Here is a 16,078-nt window from a genome sequence, read left to right as displayed (position 1 = left end):
ATCTCATGTCTCAAACACAGGGTACTTACTTTGCAGCTTGTGTTCAAAAAGCTCAATTTTAGATTGCTGACTTAAAGATTTCTGCATAAAAAAAGTTTCATAATATGCATAAATGTTCATAAAGTGTCACAAAATGAAGCATGCATGTCAACAAATACCACCTTTGTTGCAGTATGACACCAACTCTGGAATTATCACCCCAGGAAGTCTTCATGGAATGACATCACAATGATCCATTCTCTACTGTGTGGCAGACTTGAAGGCACCAGTTGGCATCCCAAACCAATAGTTCAGCTACAATTCAAATAGTGAGTTCAGTTTCAGAGACTCCTCGATTGTTATGATTTTTAAGCATAACGTGTGTAAAGGAGATGCGATGAACAGCAGCTGCAATAATCCTAAGGGTGAATGGCTGAAGGCTAAATAAAAGGCATATGAAATCAGACGGGGGGGGGGCAGCGAATGGGGAGAACAACATAAGGTAGCGAGGGGACAGAAGACTGCAATGGCTGAGCGGAAGGAAGGAAAGGAAACCATGACAGCAGAGAAAGACGGAAACTACTACCAGAAAATCAGATCTGGTAAACTTCCAACCGCCAAATTGCGCGAACCCGAAAGCAGCCCTGAAACAGTACCCGAGCCGGCCATGGCGCGGTGCGGGAAGCAGGAAGAAACCGTAGTTGCCCCAGTCAACTTTAGTAGAAAAGAGCAAGAGTCCAGTAGCACCTTAAATACTAACAAAAATATTTTCTTGCAGGATATGAACTTTCATGAGCCACGAAGTGAGCTGTGGCTCACGAAAGCTCATACCCTGCCAGAAAATATTCTTGTTAGTCTTTTTTTAAAAAAATATTTTTTTATTGTTTTCTTCATTTTATTAACATATATAAAAACATCAATTACTTAAAATTTAATAAGGTAATAAAAAGGAAATAATTATAGTAGTTAAAACCTAAAATGACTCCCCCCTCACTCTCTTCCATTTTAATTTAGATTGTATATACTTTTGTTAACAAAACTAAATCCCCATCTTATTTGATTAGTATGTACTTATCTTGTCTAATATTGTTAATTCAGTACCTTGATATAACCATAATACAAAGTATATATGAGGGATTAAAATCAAAGAGTATCCTTTAAATGATCCCATTAAAAATTGCTTTTCACAGTAAATTCTCCACGCCTCCCATTCCCCCAGAAATTGTACATTCTCAGTCTGATTTATCAAAGTTTTAACATTTCTGTCAATTCCAGCATCTTATTTATCCAGCTTTTTTAGTTGGTATCTCGTCAGTCTTCCATTGTTCTTGTTAGTCTTTAAGGTGCTCCAGGACTCTTGCTCTTTTGTACTACTGCAGACAGAAAATATTCTTGTTCGTCTTTAAGGTGCTACTGGACTCTTGCCCTTTTCTACTGCTGCAGACAGAAAATATTCTTGTTAGTCTTTACGGTGTTCCTGGGCTCTTGCTCTTTTCTACTACTGCAGACAGAAGATATTCTTGTTAGTCTTTGAGGTGCTCCTGGGCTCTTGCCCTTTTCTACTGCTGCAGACAGAAAATATTCTTGTTAGTCTTTCAGGTGCTCCTGGACTCTTGCTCTTTTCTACTACTGCAGACAGAAAATATTCTTGTTAGTCTTTCAGGTGCTCCTGGACTCTTGCTCTTTTCTACTACTGCAGACAGAAGATATTCTTGTTCGTCTTTAAGGTGCTACTGGACTCTTGCCCTTTTCTACTGCTGCAGACAGAAAATATTCTTGTTAGTCTTTACGGTGCTCCTGGGCTCTTGCTCTTTTCTACTACTGCAGACAGAAGATATTCTTGTTAGTCTTTGAGGTGCTCCTGGGCTCTTGCCCTTTTCTACTGCTGCAGACAGAAAATATTCTTGTTAGTCTTTCAGGTGCTCCTGGACTCTTGCTCTTTTCTACTACTGCAGACAGAAGATATTCTTGTTCGTCTTTAAGGTGCTACTGGACTCTTGCCCTTTTCTACTGCTGCAGACAGAAAATATTCTTGTTAGTCTTTACGGTTCTCCTGGGCTCTTGCTCTTTTCTACTACTGCAGACAGAAGATATTCTTGTTAGTCTTTGAGGTGCTCCTGGACTCTTGCCCTTTTTCTACTGCTGCAGACAGAAAATATTCTTGTTCGTCTTTAAGGTGCTCCTGGACTCTTGCCCTTTGTTAGTCTTGAAGGCGCTCCTGGACTCCTGCCCTTTTCTACTACTGCAGACAGACTAACACGGCGACCCACTGGGAATTACCAGTCAAGTTTAGAAAGGGGGGGGGCGGCGGCGGCAGGCGACGGAGGGCCAGAGTCGAGAGAAACCCGGCCATAAGTTGGGAAGGGGGGCAGGAGCCAGCGGCGCCGCGCGCCCCGCAGCAGCCGAGGTTGTCCTCCGTCCCTCCCTCCCTCCGTCGCGAGCTCCGGCTGGGCCAGAACAGCCGGGCCGGGCGGTTTCTCCGGGCCGGGCCCGACAGGGGCGGCTTGTGAGGCAGGAGGAGGAAGAGCGGGGCCTCCCTTGCCCTCCCCGTCGGAGGCGGGGGCAGCGCCGGGGTGTGTGTGTGTGTGTGTGTGTGTGTGTGTCCAGCCCCAGACCCCTCCCTCTCCGGCTCGCTGGCCGCCGCCGTGCGAGGCTCTCCCGGGGACGCCCGGAAACGCCGCCTGGGCCCAAAGGCCTCGACCCGCCCGGCCGCAACCGCCGCCCGGCCGACCCCGCTTTCCCCTCAGACCTCCTCTTCCCCCCACCGCCCATGTAGCCCCCTGGAATCGGGCGGGGAGGTTTCACAGGAACATGGCGGGTAGGTAGCGCCTCCCTTCCGCCCCCCCCGTCCCTTTACCCCCCGTCCCAGTCTTAGCGCTAGAGAGGCGCCTCAGGATCGACCCCCCCCCTCAAAAAAAATCAGGTTCCCCCCCCGCTTTTTAAAACCGACACTTTCGGCCTGTTCCTCTCCCGTGCGGGCGACGCGCGCGAGTGACGGGAAAGTGCGGGGAAAGAAGTCTTGTGCGAAGGGGTTTCGCTGCGACTCGCGCGTGTTGCGGTAGGACGGGCTTGTGGGATTTGTTGCCCGATGTAGGCGTCCCCCTTTCTTTCTCTCTCCCCCCCCCAGCATCAATGTGAGGAGGGGGCTGTAGGATGCTGCTAGCGTGTTTAGGTGCTGGAGAAGAGGAGGGGACGGTAGCTTCAGGCGCGCTTGTTTTTACAAAGGGGAGGACGGGTTTTTTTTTTTTAGGAAGGGGGGGGTGTAGGGACGGACCGACGCAGGGCTCGGACATAGGGATCCTTCTTGCTACAGTTCACATTGTAGGTCTCGCTTTCTTTCTCTCTCTCTGTGAATGTAGATCTGTCGCTGCTCCAGGAAGACCTGCAGGAGGAGATAGACGGATGTAAGTAGCGCCAGCAGCTTTCCTCTCCCCCACCCCACCCCACCCTACCCTACCCTAATACACACACACCTTTCTCCGTCTCCAAGGAGGGTTTGGGGTGGGGGCTGGGATGGGCAGGGGCGGTCCCCATCTCGCTCCCACCCGGAAACTCAGGGTAGCCTGGGTCTCGAATGCAACGTGGAGATGCGACCCGTCCCTTTACGGTGTGGGGTGCCTCTGTGTGTGTGCCTTTTATAAAGTGCAGCTGGGTGGGGAGAGAGACGGATTGAGAGAGCGCGCGCGCCTGCCTGTGCCCAGCTCGCGTTTGGGTTTGCTTCAGTGGCCAAATGGTTTGATAGCATGGAGGCCCACGTTGCATTGTGGGAGGAAGCAGCCATGCTCAGCTGTCCTCGCTCGTTTCCCTGCATACGAGCATTTGCGTGTATGGTCTTGGCAAAGGGTTGTCGTTGTTTTTAAGTTTTTGGTCCCGTTTTCTTTCTTTTCTTTTGTGTGTGTCTGGAGAGCAGGAAGTGGAAATGGGGAAAGCCATGAGTTGGACGGGTTGGTTGCGCTGCTATAATGATGAATGAGATTTTAGTCCTGTGGTGCTTTTTAAGTTTAGCAGTAGCAGAGGAAGTGAATCAGAATGTACTATTTGCCTTACAGAAGTTTCCGTAGTATTGCTCCTACTGTGTGTGTCGTGAAGGCAGTGAGCCTTTCCCCAAATGCTGTTAACTTTTGGACAGGCTACTGAAATGATAAATGTATTTGGATAAAAAAAGTAATTAGAGTGGTAATGTCTAATGTGGCAGTAATGCTAGATATTTTAAATAAATGGGATGGGGGATTTGAAACTAAGGAAAGGTGTTCTCCTAACACACGGTGACAGGCTTGTGTGGTTTCTCCAGTTGCTGGTACAGTGCAGTGGGACTTCCACATGGCAGGTTACCCCACATTGTTCCTTCTCCAGTCCCCTGTGGCAGCTGTTCTACCAGTGTGCTTTTTCAGGGTTTTCTAAAAATAGGTAGTTAATTTACTGTTATAACAATCTGTCTATCAGGTTCTTGGAATTCCTGGATTTCATTTTAAGTTCATTTTGTTGTCAATTTAAAACAAAGCCCCTCTGGAAGTAGTGGGGAAATGACTGCTGTGGGAGATGGGGCCAGGAAAAGTGGTGCTGATACGGGCAGGATCAGGAAGATTTGGACTTTCCTCTACATAGGGGTTTGCTGCAAACTTTTCCAAAACGTTGCAGCAAAGTAGGTTTGGGAAAGATCATGGAAAGTTGTGGAAAATCTAGGAGCTATGTGGAACCACCACAATGCTGTGGGGATGCAGATAAAAGCCTGCTTTCCAGCAGCATCCAAGCTAAGTTGCCCAAGGCTTCACATTTGAGCCATGGTATTCAGTTAGTAAAGGTCTCAGGTAGTTGGGCCAGGAGCTCTACCTGAGACTTTGGAGAGCTGCAGTCTATTTAAATGGATAACAGCAGGGTAGAAAAATTGTGTAGTGTTTACTTAAATAAAAATATGACCCTTTTGAACATACATGTGAAACTCACTTGACATTCAATGTATTTTTCTAATTACTAATGATATAACATGTGACTTAGGTTTTTTATTTTTTAAAAAAAACAGTAAATGCTGTGATAGACTATCTGTGCAGGCATCTATGTTTGTGTAGCATACTCTTTGTACATTGTGATATCAAAGGTGCTCTGGGGAATATGAATAAGACACCTGAATAATATAAAAGCTTTCTTTTATAATAAACAACCCAGTATGGTGTAGTGGTTTCACCATCTGAAGATCTCTTACCTTGAAAACCCTACAGGGTTGCCATAAGCAAAAAACCCCCAACCTCTTATAATATTGGCTCACATTGGTCCCTCACAACCTACTATATTTTCCTTATGCGCAGAGTCTTCATAAGTGTGCTTAGCTATTAGTTGTTGGATTGAACCACTTTATCAGACAGAATATCTCTTGTGAGACTCTAAAACTTTTCTAATCAGTGAGGGTGACATGGTAGGAAAGCAGATTTCATACAGCCATGCTGTAGCATTCATTGCTATACAGCTGTTTACAAATTAATATTCAGTAGGCTGTTTTCCTCTCTTTTACTGCCCACAAGAAGCAGTGCTTGTAATATGAGTCCTCCTGCTGAATTTCTTGATTACTAAGGCCATAGTGGGAACGTTTTGTCAAAAAGGAGTACCTTTCAATGAGCAATAAGAGTGTTTAGATTCTATATTAGTTTCATTTCCTGTAGAAGTTCTTTTTCTGCCAAAGTTCTGCATTGGAGAACACTTCATTTCTTGTTCCCACATGTTTTGCCCTGAACTTTGTACCCTGTGTGTTCCTGGAGTAGCGCAGCTGTCTTGTCCCTTGATAGAATGAAATGAGCAATCAAAAGATTTGATTTTCATCAATGGCTTTGAAGATTGAGATGATGCCTTAAGTTGGCCGTAAATGAAATATTGACAGTCCGGCAAACTGTATTCCTTGTAAGAAGCTGATGTCTAAATCTATTATATTTTATTTCAGGTATTGTCTTACTGTAGTTTCAGTGAGAAACTTAAAATGCAGTAAATTATGGTAATCCAGTTTATGATAACTTCATAAATCCTTGACTGATAACTTCATAAATCCTTGACTGAGAGCATAGGCTTCAAGTTGTTATGTAAATTGTTAGCAAGGCAGGTAATATTTTAATTATAGCAGTGGAGGGGGAAGCAGGTGACCGCTTGCATTGCTACACAGTCTTTATTTCATTCATTAATATACCTGTAATGTCACAGTTATTTCTGATCTGTTCGGCCAACGAACTGCAAGTACCGTATCTATGACCTTCCTAGGTAAAGAAAATAATGTTTCTAATAAACTCTAGCATTCTGTTCTTGTTTTCTACTCAGGACTGCACTGATAACTGCTTGTAAGTCTTGTAAGCAGCTTCTAGAATAAAAATGACCAGTTGTGTAATTCTAGCTAGGTGAACATCTTAAATATAAGTGCTTCTTCATAGAAAAGTGACTTGCTCAATGATTATTGAGTTTGGCAGCAGAAGAGGGTATTTTTTTACCTCACAGTAATTAATGGGACAAGGAGAAGTTTAAATTTGACACTTCTACTACCTAAATATTTCTCCTTATGAGGATTTAGAACCATATTCTGGTAAGGTTTTGTGTTTGTTTCTGTGCATGACTTAATAGTTGTGCTTCAGGCTTACCTTTCTTGGTATATGCGTCCACTTTGAAGATTTCTTTTTATAAAAAGCCTAGGGAAATAGACAGAAACAACTGACTGGAATAAGTTTTGGAATAAGTTGTGGATAATGAAAAGAACAGAAGAGTGACATCATGTCCATTTGAATAGGCTGAAAGAGTCTTATAGGTTGAGGTAGCACTGAAGGAAATTTGAATCTAGCATTCTGTTAAAGTGTCTCTTTAATATAGGAGGAACTTTTGTGAAACTTAAATGGTGATCTCCCTTTTCCAGAATGAACATTAATTTCCAGGGTTGCTGTGCCGAGGAAAGCAATGGTAAACCACCTGTTAGTCTCTTGCCGTGAAAACCAACAAAAGGGGTCGCCATAAGTCGGCTGTGACTTGACAGCACTTTACACACACACACACATGCCTGGTATGACTAATTGGTATCCTGTGCTTGCTCCACAGAAAGGAAATTGTACAAATACCCCTCAGCAAGCTGTGGGAAGAACAGCGATTGCACCAGGGACCATAGCACCTCTGCCAACATCTAGCAGTCATGGAGGGGTGTGGTGTTGATATCTCTATGACAGACAGGGATAGGCAATCAGCTCACACTGATGCACCCATCTCTCCCGATGTTAGAGTTCTGCTGCCCATATGTGGGAAATATACCAAGGGTAGGAAGAGTTACCTTCCCATGGAAGGAGTTCCATGGTGTGACTGGTAGGGTTCTTGAGGTGAACATACTCCAAGAACTTGTGCAAATGTGTATTTGGGTCCCTACTTGCAGCCAAGTTCCCTTTTGCAAGGGGCATGCATACACAGGGAAGGAAATGTGGCTGCTTCAGCCACAGCATTCATGTGCCTCTGTAGCTCATTCAGTAGAGAAAACCCTGATAAAACACCTAGGATTACTGCCCTCAGCAGCTCCATCACACCCTTTTCTGTCCTATTTGGGCTTGTAGAGCCTCAGAACTGGGGAGGGTTTTTTTAGCACCTGGTTCTTCCTCCTCTCCACTGGGGATATAATTGTGAAGGCCGTAGCTCAGTGGTAGAGCTATCTGTTTGGCATGCAGAAGGTCCCAGGTTCAATCCCAGGCATCCCCAGTTAAAGGGACCAGGCAAGTAGGTGATGTGAAAGACTGCTCTGCCTGGGACCCTGGAGAGCCGCTGCCGGTCTGAGTAGACAATACTGACTTTGATGGACCAAGGGTATGATTCAGTAGAAGGCAGCTTCATGTGTTCATGTGGGTCTCTTCTGTGCAGCCTGAAGACAGAAGTCAACTACCTCCTCGCTGGACTGCTTTTAAGCCTTTTATGAAGCTAGTGCAGCAAGCTGCATGTGCTCGGTCAGTTCCACTGAAGTCTTGCCAGAATTCGCATTCTCAGGAGACCTCAAGGGACTATGAGGTGGTATCTGCAGCCTCGTTCCCCTTCCTGTTGCCCTGGTTGGGCTAAACTACTGGCAGCTGTTGGCAGTGATTGAAGTGGGGCCATAAATGACCCATACTGCATTGCGACTGTTGGCTCGGTGGCTCTTGGTTGTGGTTAAATTGGGGCCTTCAAGGGCCATGCTATGTTGCTGCTACTTCAGCATTTCTCCTTGTCATTACTGTCCCGGTGGGCTTTGTGGTTGCTGGTGCTTCTTATGTTAGACATTTACAGGGCCATCCTTAGCAGATTTACACCCTTCGAAGTCTGTTGAAGTCATACTTGGAAGAATGGCACTGTTAGCAACTAAACTGGGCTATGTAGCTAGTAGATAAAACTGGAAGCTGAAGACATGGTTGAATCTCATGTGAGGCACTGCACAAATATTATTGCAAAATGGAACAGTATTTTACTCCCATTTTATTAGTAAAAGCCTACAGAATGTGGAATGTTCTTTTGGGCTTTTTTGGTTGTAAATCTATATTCTATTGAGTTTTGGTATTATATACTCAGCCTTTACTCTCTTGCCTCCTGCAGTGACATTATATTAAAGTCCAGTGCTTAAATTTAGGTTCATTGTGTTGTTCCAAAAATAAAAATATTAACAGATAAACTAAGGAAATAAAATAAAAAGGAAAAACAAATTTTGCTTCCTTGAACTCCTCTTCCATTTACCTCCTTTCTTGTGTCTTATTCCTCTTCTGTTACAATCTTTCTGTCTTAGATTGTAAGTCTGGGCAGGGCCTCTATTTTTGCTTTGAAATAGAAGCTGCAAGTTTTGAGGTTCTTTGTAAGTAATTATAAAAATATAAGTAATCATAAATATAAATAATTTAGTGTGGCCAAATCTGTGGATATTTAAATCCAGAGACTAGACCCCTGAACAGACAACACAAATCTTTCTACAAACCTAAAAAACACCCAGGTTTGCTGAAAAATCTAAAATTTGAAAAAAATAAATGGGGTGGGGGTGATTAAAACACCCAAAATAATAGAAGCAGCACCTATACCTGTAAAAAACAACATGCCCTCAGTGGCCATTCCTAGGCAACTGCAACAGTACTGCCTGCCCTTCAAATCTTGGTGTCTGTCAGTAAAAGAGACACTTAAGGGAGACTCGTCAGGGCCTAGCCCAGCAGCAACCACTGGGTGACTTGCTACCACACAACTTACATGACTCATCCATGACTGCTACTTGCTACTGTTCTACAGCAGCCCCCATCTAAGCCTGTGTGGTGTAGTGGTAGGCTAGGATCTGGGAAACCCAGGTTAGAATCAGTATTCTGCCGCGGAAGCTCACTGGGTGACTATGGGGCAGTTATACATTCTCTCCCTACCTTACCTCACAAGGTAAAAAGGAGGAGGATGTAAGCTGCTTTGGGTCCCCATTGGAGAGAAAGGTGGGGTATAAATGAAGTAAATAATAAATATAGCTGAAGATGTAGGGCGGGGGTTGGTTGATGGGTAGGAAGGAGAGAAGAAAGCAGGGAAAGTTGAGGATATGTGGTCTGCCAGGAGGAGGGAAAGAGGAAATAGTGTAGGGAAGGGGATATAGGGGGAAATGAGATGTTCCCTGCAAGTCCTTGTAGGTTCACCACCAAACAACTGGGCCTGGCTCAGCAGCAGGCACCGTGCAGCTGGGCCACACTTTTCACAGGTAGAGGCTGCCAGAGGGAGGGAAGGAGAGAAAACTGAAGGCAGGAGGGTCATATAAAGGAAGGTTGGCTGCTGGGTGGGATGGAGATTAAAAGGAACAGGAAAAGGGGAGAGGCTATGGGAGCTTTCAGGGAAGGGAAAGAGGAAGTAGTGGGAGAGGGGAAAGCGAGATGCCCCCTGCAAGTCCAGCGTGGTGTAGTGGTGAGGAGCGGTAGACTCTAATCTGGAGAACCGGGTTTGATTCCCCACTCTTCCACATGAAGCCAGCTGGGTGACCTTGGTCTAGTCACCTTACTCTTCGAGCTCTCTCAGCCTCACCTACCTCCCAAGGTGTCTGTTGTGGGGAGAGGAAGGGAAGGAGATTGTGAGGCAGAGGAAACCGGCATATAAAAACCAACTCTTGCGTCCCCTGCTTGTTACTTTATAATGAAGATGGAAGGTACATCTTTCAAGAAATACATATGTGTTTTCTGTATCATGTCACTCTTGATTGTTTGACCGTCTGGACTCATTTGTGTAATTGCTTTTCCCTCCTTCTTTTTGTACATGAGCGTGTATGTATTTCTATATGTATATGAAATATATATATGAATCTGACCATTAAGGGTTATGTTTCATGCATCTAAAACTGGTCCCTGGCTCACAAAAGCTTATAGCAAAATAGATTAACAAATCTTTAATAGGTTTTTAATTTTTAATAAGTTTTACCTGTTATTTCTTTTGTGATTGATTCTTATGAATGCTGAGCATTGTAACTTGCCCTGTATCTTGTTTTTGAAAAAGCACTGATTGTAGTGCCAGAAAGCCCTTACCCTGCATCAGAGACCCCATTGTGATGTATACAGTATAAGCAGGTTACGAAGTCAATTATTGTCAGCACAGCAGTGCAACAGTGTAAAATAAGAGAGCATGTAGAGACCTCTGGAGTCTTAAATTTTATGAGAAGAGGTTAGACATGAGAATGGCTGGCTCCTCTTCTTACTGTGTATATAGAAAGAAGGAAGCTATGGAAGGTGCTTCCTCTGGCTCGCTACAGCTACTGCTCTTGTGAGAAGAATGTGTTAGTCTTTGTAAGCCTAGATCGTCCACTGAAGGCAGAATGGTGAACATCTTCTGTTATCATGGCAGAAGAGCATCCTATTGATGGCAGATCTCTAATTGAAGCAGAATCATTTATGTTTTTGGAGACAGCGGGTACTTTCAAGTCTATCTTTAATTGTCTGTGACTGAACTTTGAAAAGTGTTTTAAAACCATATATAGTGTTATTGGTAATGAAGCTGAATAGAAATCGCTGTTGACACGATGGAGCAAATTAGATAATAAAACAGTTGTCTGTTTATTTCTATTTTTGCTTATGCTATTTTTCAAGGCTCAGGGCAGATTAGAACCTACTTAAAACCAGCAAGCAAAGTGAGCTCCGAGGTGCAGTCCAACATCTAGATAACTGTACTGTGTGTTAGATTGTACCAGTAGGTTGCAGTACTGAGGGATCATGCATAAATAATTTGTCCATGCATTCAAAGCTTTCTATAGAATTCTCTCTAGCATTAGCTCCCAGCTGTCTTATTCAAGAGAACTAAGAAATTAGAGTACGAGTAAGACGGCTGCCAGGAAAATCACTGCAGAGAGCATTGAGAGCTCATATGTTCTCTGTTCCATGAAATTTTCATGATTGTGATCACTATATGTAAAGTGTTGAGAGAACTACACCACTTGCAAACAAGATTACCATTTCAGATAAAACTATTAATACTGATGTAATCCTAATGGTTAATAACTTGTTAAAGCAGATAATTTCTTCAGGAGGATATTGGGGCTTCTGTGAGTTTTTAACAGGGTACCATATCTCTGGAGCAGTCCCTAAAATATCTTTTTACTCTCATGAGCAATCAACCTGCCTCATAGGTGGTAAAGTCAAAATGGTGCTCAGGGTGTTAGATATTTCAGTGACATATATAGAGTAGGATTTCATTTAGATCTTAGGTAACCAAAAGTCCTGTATATGCTGCAGTGAAGACTACAGAATTGGAACCATTTGCTCAATATGTAGCATCTGAAACTAGAGGAGTGCTCTTGTATGTTGTTTCTTGGTTAGGGATAACATGGTCAAACATTTTTGACATAAATAGCCATACCATGAAAAAGAGACGCTGAGCTCATGACTTCTGTTTGTGACATACCATGATACCCTGATCTGGTTTGCCTACAAAAAATTGCAACAGCGTTTGAAGATAACGGTGTTTGTAACTAATATTGTGTGTTTGTAACTAATATTCCCTACACTTCCTGGTTTCAGTAGTCTTCACTTAAATTCTGTGGATGAGCGGAGGAGGAGTGTAGTGTGTGAGCATGACAACAAACCTCTGCACATAGCATCTGAACACAGCCTCAGAATCATTTTACTATGTTTGAATGTTACCCTACTAAGTAGTTCACTCAGAGTAAATAAATCAAAACCAGAAGACTCTGTTTGAAAAACATGTTATTTTAAAGTGAAATTTAAACTTGATTCAAACACAGCTCTTAAAATTGAATTTATGCCCTACTTAGGGAAGTCAGCTTTTCTTTATAAAGAGAGAACTGTGGGGAAGCTTCTTGGCCTGTTGTCACTTGGCACAGCAGTTCATGTCATTGTAGCTTGGTATTGGGGCCAGTGGCTGGCTCATAATCTTCTGGCAAGTGTCCATCTGGGTGACTTTTTACTCCTATTTTGTACCCAGTGATTACCTGATCTCTGCAACTGACCGTATTCCCTAATTATAAGTATCAAAGAACATAGGTATCATAGAATGTAGACATATTTGTCTCCAATTAATGAAGAACACTGATTTCAGACATCTTTTAATGGGGAGGAGGAGAAATGTTGGGGTTATTTTATTTTTGCTTTTTAAACTGAAAAAGTTTTAAACTATCTTTGTAAGCTATCTTGAACAATGAGGAAAGGCATGATATAAATGTTTCAATGAATAAATAAATAATCAGTCATCCCTTGTTTCTAATTGAGATATGTTTTTGTGTGTAGTGGGAGTGGGGCAGGGCAGGAAAGGGCAGTTATAAAGAGGAAAACACAGGGAAGAAGAAATGCCTTTTAGTATTGATTCTAACGAGCATCTACAAAAAAAATGTATCATTGCTGCAGATATTAAATGTGTCCCTGTTTGTGATAAGGAACAATATCTGTAAATAAGCCTATTGTGTACCCTTCTGAAGTTATATAAAGGCTTTACATTTTATAGTTATAGCAGCTCACTAGTATGCAGTTTTATTTAGGAAGTATCTAAATATCAGTTCTTGTAGGTTATCCGGGCTGTGTGACCGTGGTCTTGGTATTTTCTTTCCTGACGTTTTGCCAGCAGCTGTGGCAGGCATCTTCAGAGGAGTAACACTGAAGGACAGTGTCTCTCGGTGTCAAAGTGTGTTGGAAGAGTAATATATATAGTCAGAAGGGGGTTGGGTTTGAGTTGAGTCATTGTCCTGCAAAAGTATCAAAGGTAATACAAAGAACTGATGAACTCTGACCGTGAAAGCCTTCGACAATATCTAAATATCAGTTATTTAAACTACATTGACATAAATCATTCTACCCACTTCATTCACCACTTCAGTTGTTTGTAACTGTGGCCTATAGATAGAAATATTCTGTGTTTTGTATTTCCTTGACCAGTGCTTTGGAATCTTGTTATTGAGGTGATCATCTGTCATGTTGTCAAATGCTGTAAGCAGCACTGCAACCAGGTCAATGGCTTCAATGAATGGAGAATGAATCCTTTCCTGATTCCCCCCCCCTCACTTATTTCATGGTGTAGTGAAGCTATAGCAAGAAATGGGAGGGTGTACAGAATGTGGGCGGAGTTTTATAGCTGCTAGAAAAAGGCTGCATACTTACAAGGAAGGAATGGCTGCCTGCCACCTGAGCAAGTAAGAACGGGACAGGAAAAAAATGGCTAGAGTTGCACCACCTCTGAAACTTTGTTTTAATTTGAAAGCCATGATGCTTTATAGAGACAAAGGGGTGTTATTCTGTTCTCTGGCAAGTTTTATGCTGAAAGCCCAAAATACCTTGCTTTGGAAATGAGTAGTGACCAGGTTGATTTAATATCAGAAATATACCAATATTGATGCGTTGGGAATGTATCCCTTTCAGTAACCACAGTTTTGGCTCCTAAAAATTTGATGCTAACACTTAGGAATTGAAAATATTTTCATAACCCATGAAACATTAGTCCTGTTGAATGAGGTAATTTCATGTGTACGCTGCTGGAAAATGTAAATGGTTAGCTTTAGAACTCTATACTGTGTTCTTCTGTTTTCTGATAAGTTACAGTTTGCTATGTTTGAGCCGCTATAATATTGTGTTCCTTGAAGTTTTATAGAAACTTCGGTCAAATATTAGCATGATAAATTGCCACTTGCTTTAATAAACACATTGTGTAAAGACCGTTCCAGTTTGTGGTGGGGGAACTAGCTCAGGGTTAATTGATATTAATGCGTTTGTATGATGTCAGTTTTTAACTGAGATTCTCTATGCGAGGAGGGGGATATGTGAGCATGCAGGAAAATAAACTAGGTTTCTGCACAGATCTCCTTAAAATGATGCCTGAATATAGCCGGTGTGTTTATTTGCTGAGACTGGAAGGTGTCTATCAGTTGACTAAAGGGTCAGTAGAAAGTTACTAGTAACTTAGTGTTTGCGCAAGTGTTTGTTCTGTAACTTTTGTAAACTATGAGAACATAGGAAATTGGAGAACTTTACACAAGTCAGTGCAGCTTTCACGAGCCCATTACACAGAACTGCTTAAAAAAAAAGAAATCATTACAAAGGAAAATGGGGTTTTAATGTTTGCGTAAGATAGTCTTTCTGAGCATTAGACATCCTTTTTTTGATTATAAGGAATATTTCTGATGTCTCTGACAGTTGGTGTGGATGACTACAGCTCAGAGTCTGATGTGATTATTATACCGTCAGCCCTGGACTTTGTCTCACAAGATGAAATGTTGACGCCTCTAGGAAGATTGGACAAGTACGCTGCAAGTGAGAACATTTTTAATAGGTATGACATTTAATCCTATTTTATAAGATGTTATTTTAACATGTGTTTAATTAATTTGTGCAAGACTTGATCTCCTTTTTCCAAAGGTCAATTCTGATTTTAAAATATGCTATTTCTTCACCATTTTAGATGTCTTCCCTGTAAGAGCGACTTTGCACTTTTAAAAAACATACTGTAGACGCACTCTGTGTTCGCACTAAAAAGTCCTGTTTTAAAATGCTAAATACTACTTCAGTGTTTGCAACGGGTACACATAATTCAAGAGTGGCAGTTATATCTGGTGTTGTGCGATTAGTGGATACTCAAAGCAGGTCTGTAACATGTACTCATTTTCAGAGATGAGTCTACCATCTGATATTAGAATAAACGTTGCAAAAAACATCTTGGACATTGAATTCCATGGCAAATTTTTGCTATTTTTTTTTAACAGTGACCAAATGGAATGGGAATTGGAACAGGGGTTGATGTAATCCCAGTATTTTTCTTCAGCAGTTCAAAATGTTCACTTCCATTTTCTAATTCTAGATGTTGACATTGTTTAGGGCAATCTTATCCTGTGGAAATAGGCTAAGTGTTATGTAGTGGACTGAATCTTAGAGTACAAAGTAGGGGTCAGAATCTTTAAGTCAGATCTCTTAGTGTAGTCTTTCTTACAGTGTTGCTATGAAGACAAAATAAGCTGGTCTCATGTTGTCCAACTTGAACTTTTTGGAGGAGAATCAAGATAAAATTGTGAGAAGTCATGTATCAATCTCAAATGAATATCTTGCAATATAAAAGTAAATATAGCTTTCACAGTATTCCAATGTGCTTTATTCCCTCATGTTCTAGGCAAATGGTGGCTCGAAGTTTGTTGGACACTTTAAAAGAAGTGAGTGATGATGAGCGAGATTGTATTGCTGTACTGGAAAGAGTCAGCAGGCTAGCAGATGATACTGGTATGTAGTATTAAAACTCTTTGTGGACTAAAAGGAAAGCCAGGATGTTTAGTAGGATGGTAGAAGAGACAAAAATGAAAGTAGTCTATCATACAGAACTTTGTGTCATATGTTCTTATCTAACCATGTATTTCTATATCTTTGGTATTTCTTTAAAAACTATTCCTGTTGAATTATGTGTGGGCTCTTTTCTACAAAACTAGTTCAAAGGGAGATGGAACATCCACTCCCACAACCCTCTAGGGCACACAGAAGGAGTTGGTTTTAACCCCAAATAATGGCTGGCCAAGCCAAAATTTGTGAACCTACAACTAGGAGTTTTTAAAAAAATCTATATCGATGTATACAGTGCATTCCTGACCTTCAAGGGCGAAAGCCCTTAGGAGACCAGGAAGGGGCTGTGCTGGCTGCTGTCGCGCTGCCCCGGA

General features: G+C 42.2%; 1 protein-coding gene across 1 annotated transcript in view; it reads left to right on the top strand.

Moving 5' to 3' along the window:
- Positions 1-535: 535 nt before the first annotated feature.
- The window catches only part of PPP4R1 (protein phosphatase 4 regulatory subunit 1), a 41,410-nt gene continuing 25,867 nt past the window's right edge, over positions 536-16,078 (top strand). Inside the window, exons 1-4 of the mRNA XM_056854940.1 lie at positions 536-676; positions 3,305-3,383; positions 14,577-14,712; positions 15,544-15,650. Of these exons, the coding sequence (XP_056710918.1) occupies positions 536-676; positions 3,305-3,383; positions 14,577-14,712; positions 15,544-15,650 (463 nt within the window). The remainder of the gene's footprint in view (positions 677-3,304; positions 3,384-14,576; positions 14,713-15,543; positions 15,651-16,078) is intronic.

Source organism: Euleptes europaea, chromosome 8 (genome assembly GCF_029931775.1).
Source record: "Euleptes europaea isolate rEulEur1 chromosome 8, rEulEur1.hap1, whole genome shotgun sequence".
NCBI classification, from domain to species: Eukaryota; Metazoa; Chordata; class Lepidosauria; order Squamata; family Sphaerodactylidae; genus Euleptes; species Euleptes europaea.
Note: the sequence above shows the minus strand (reverse complement) of the source record. Positions and strands in the feature narration are given on the sequence as shown.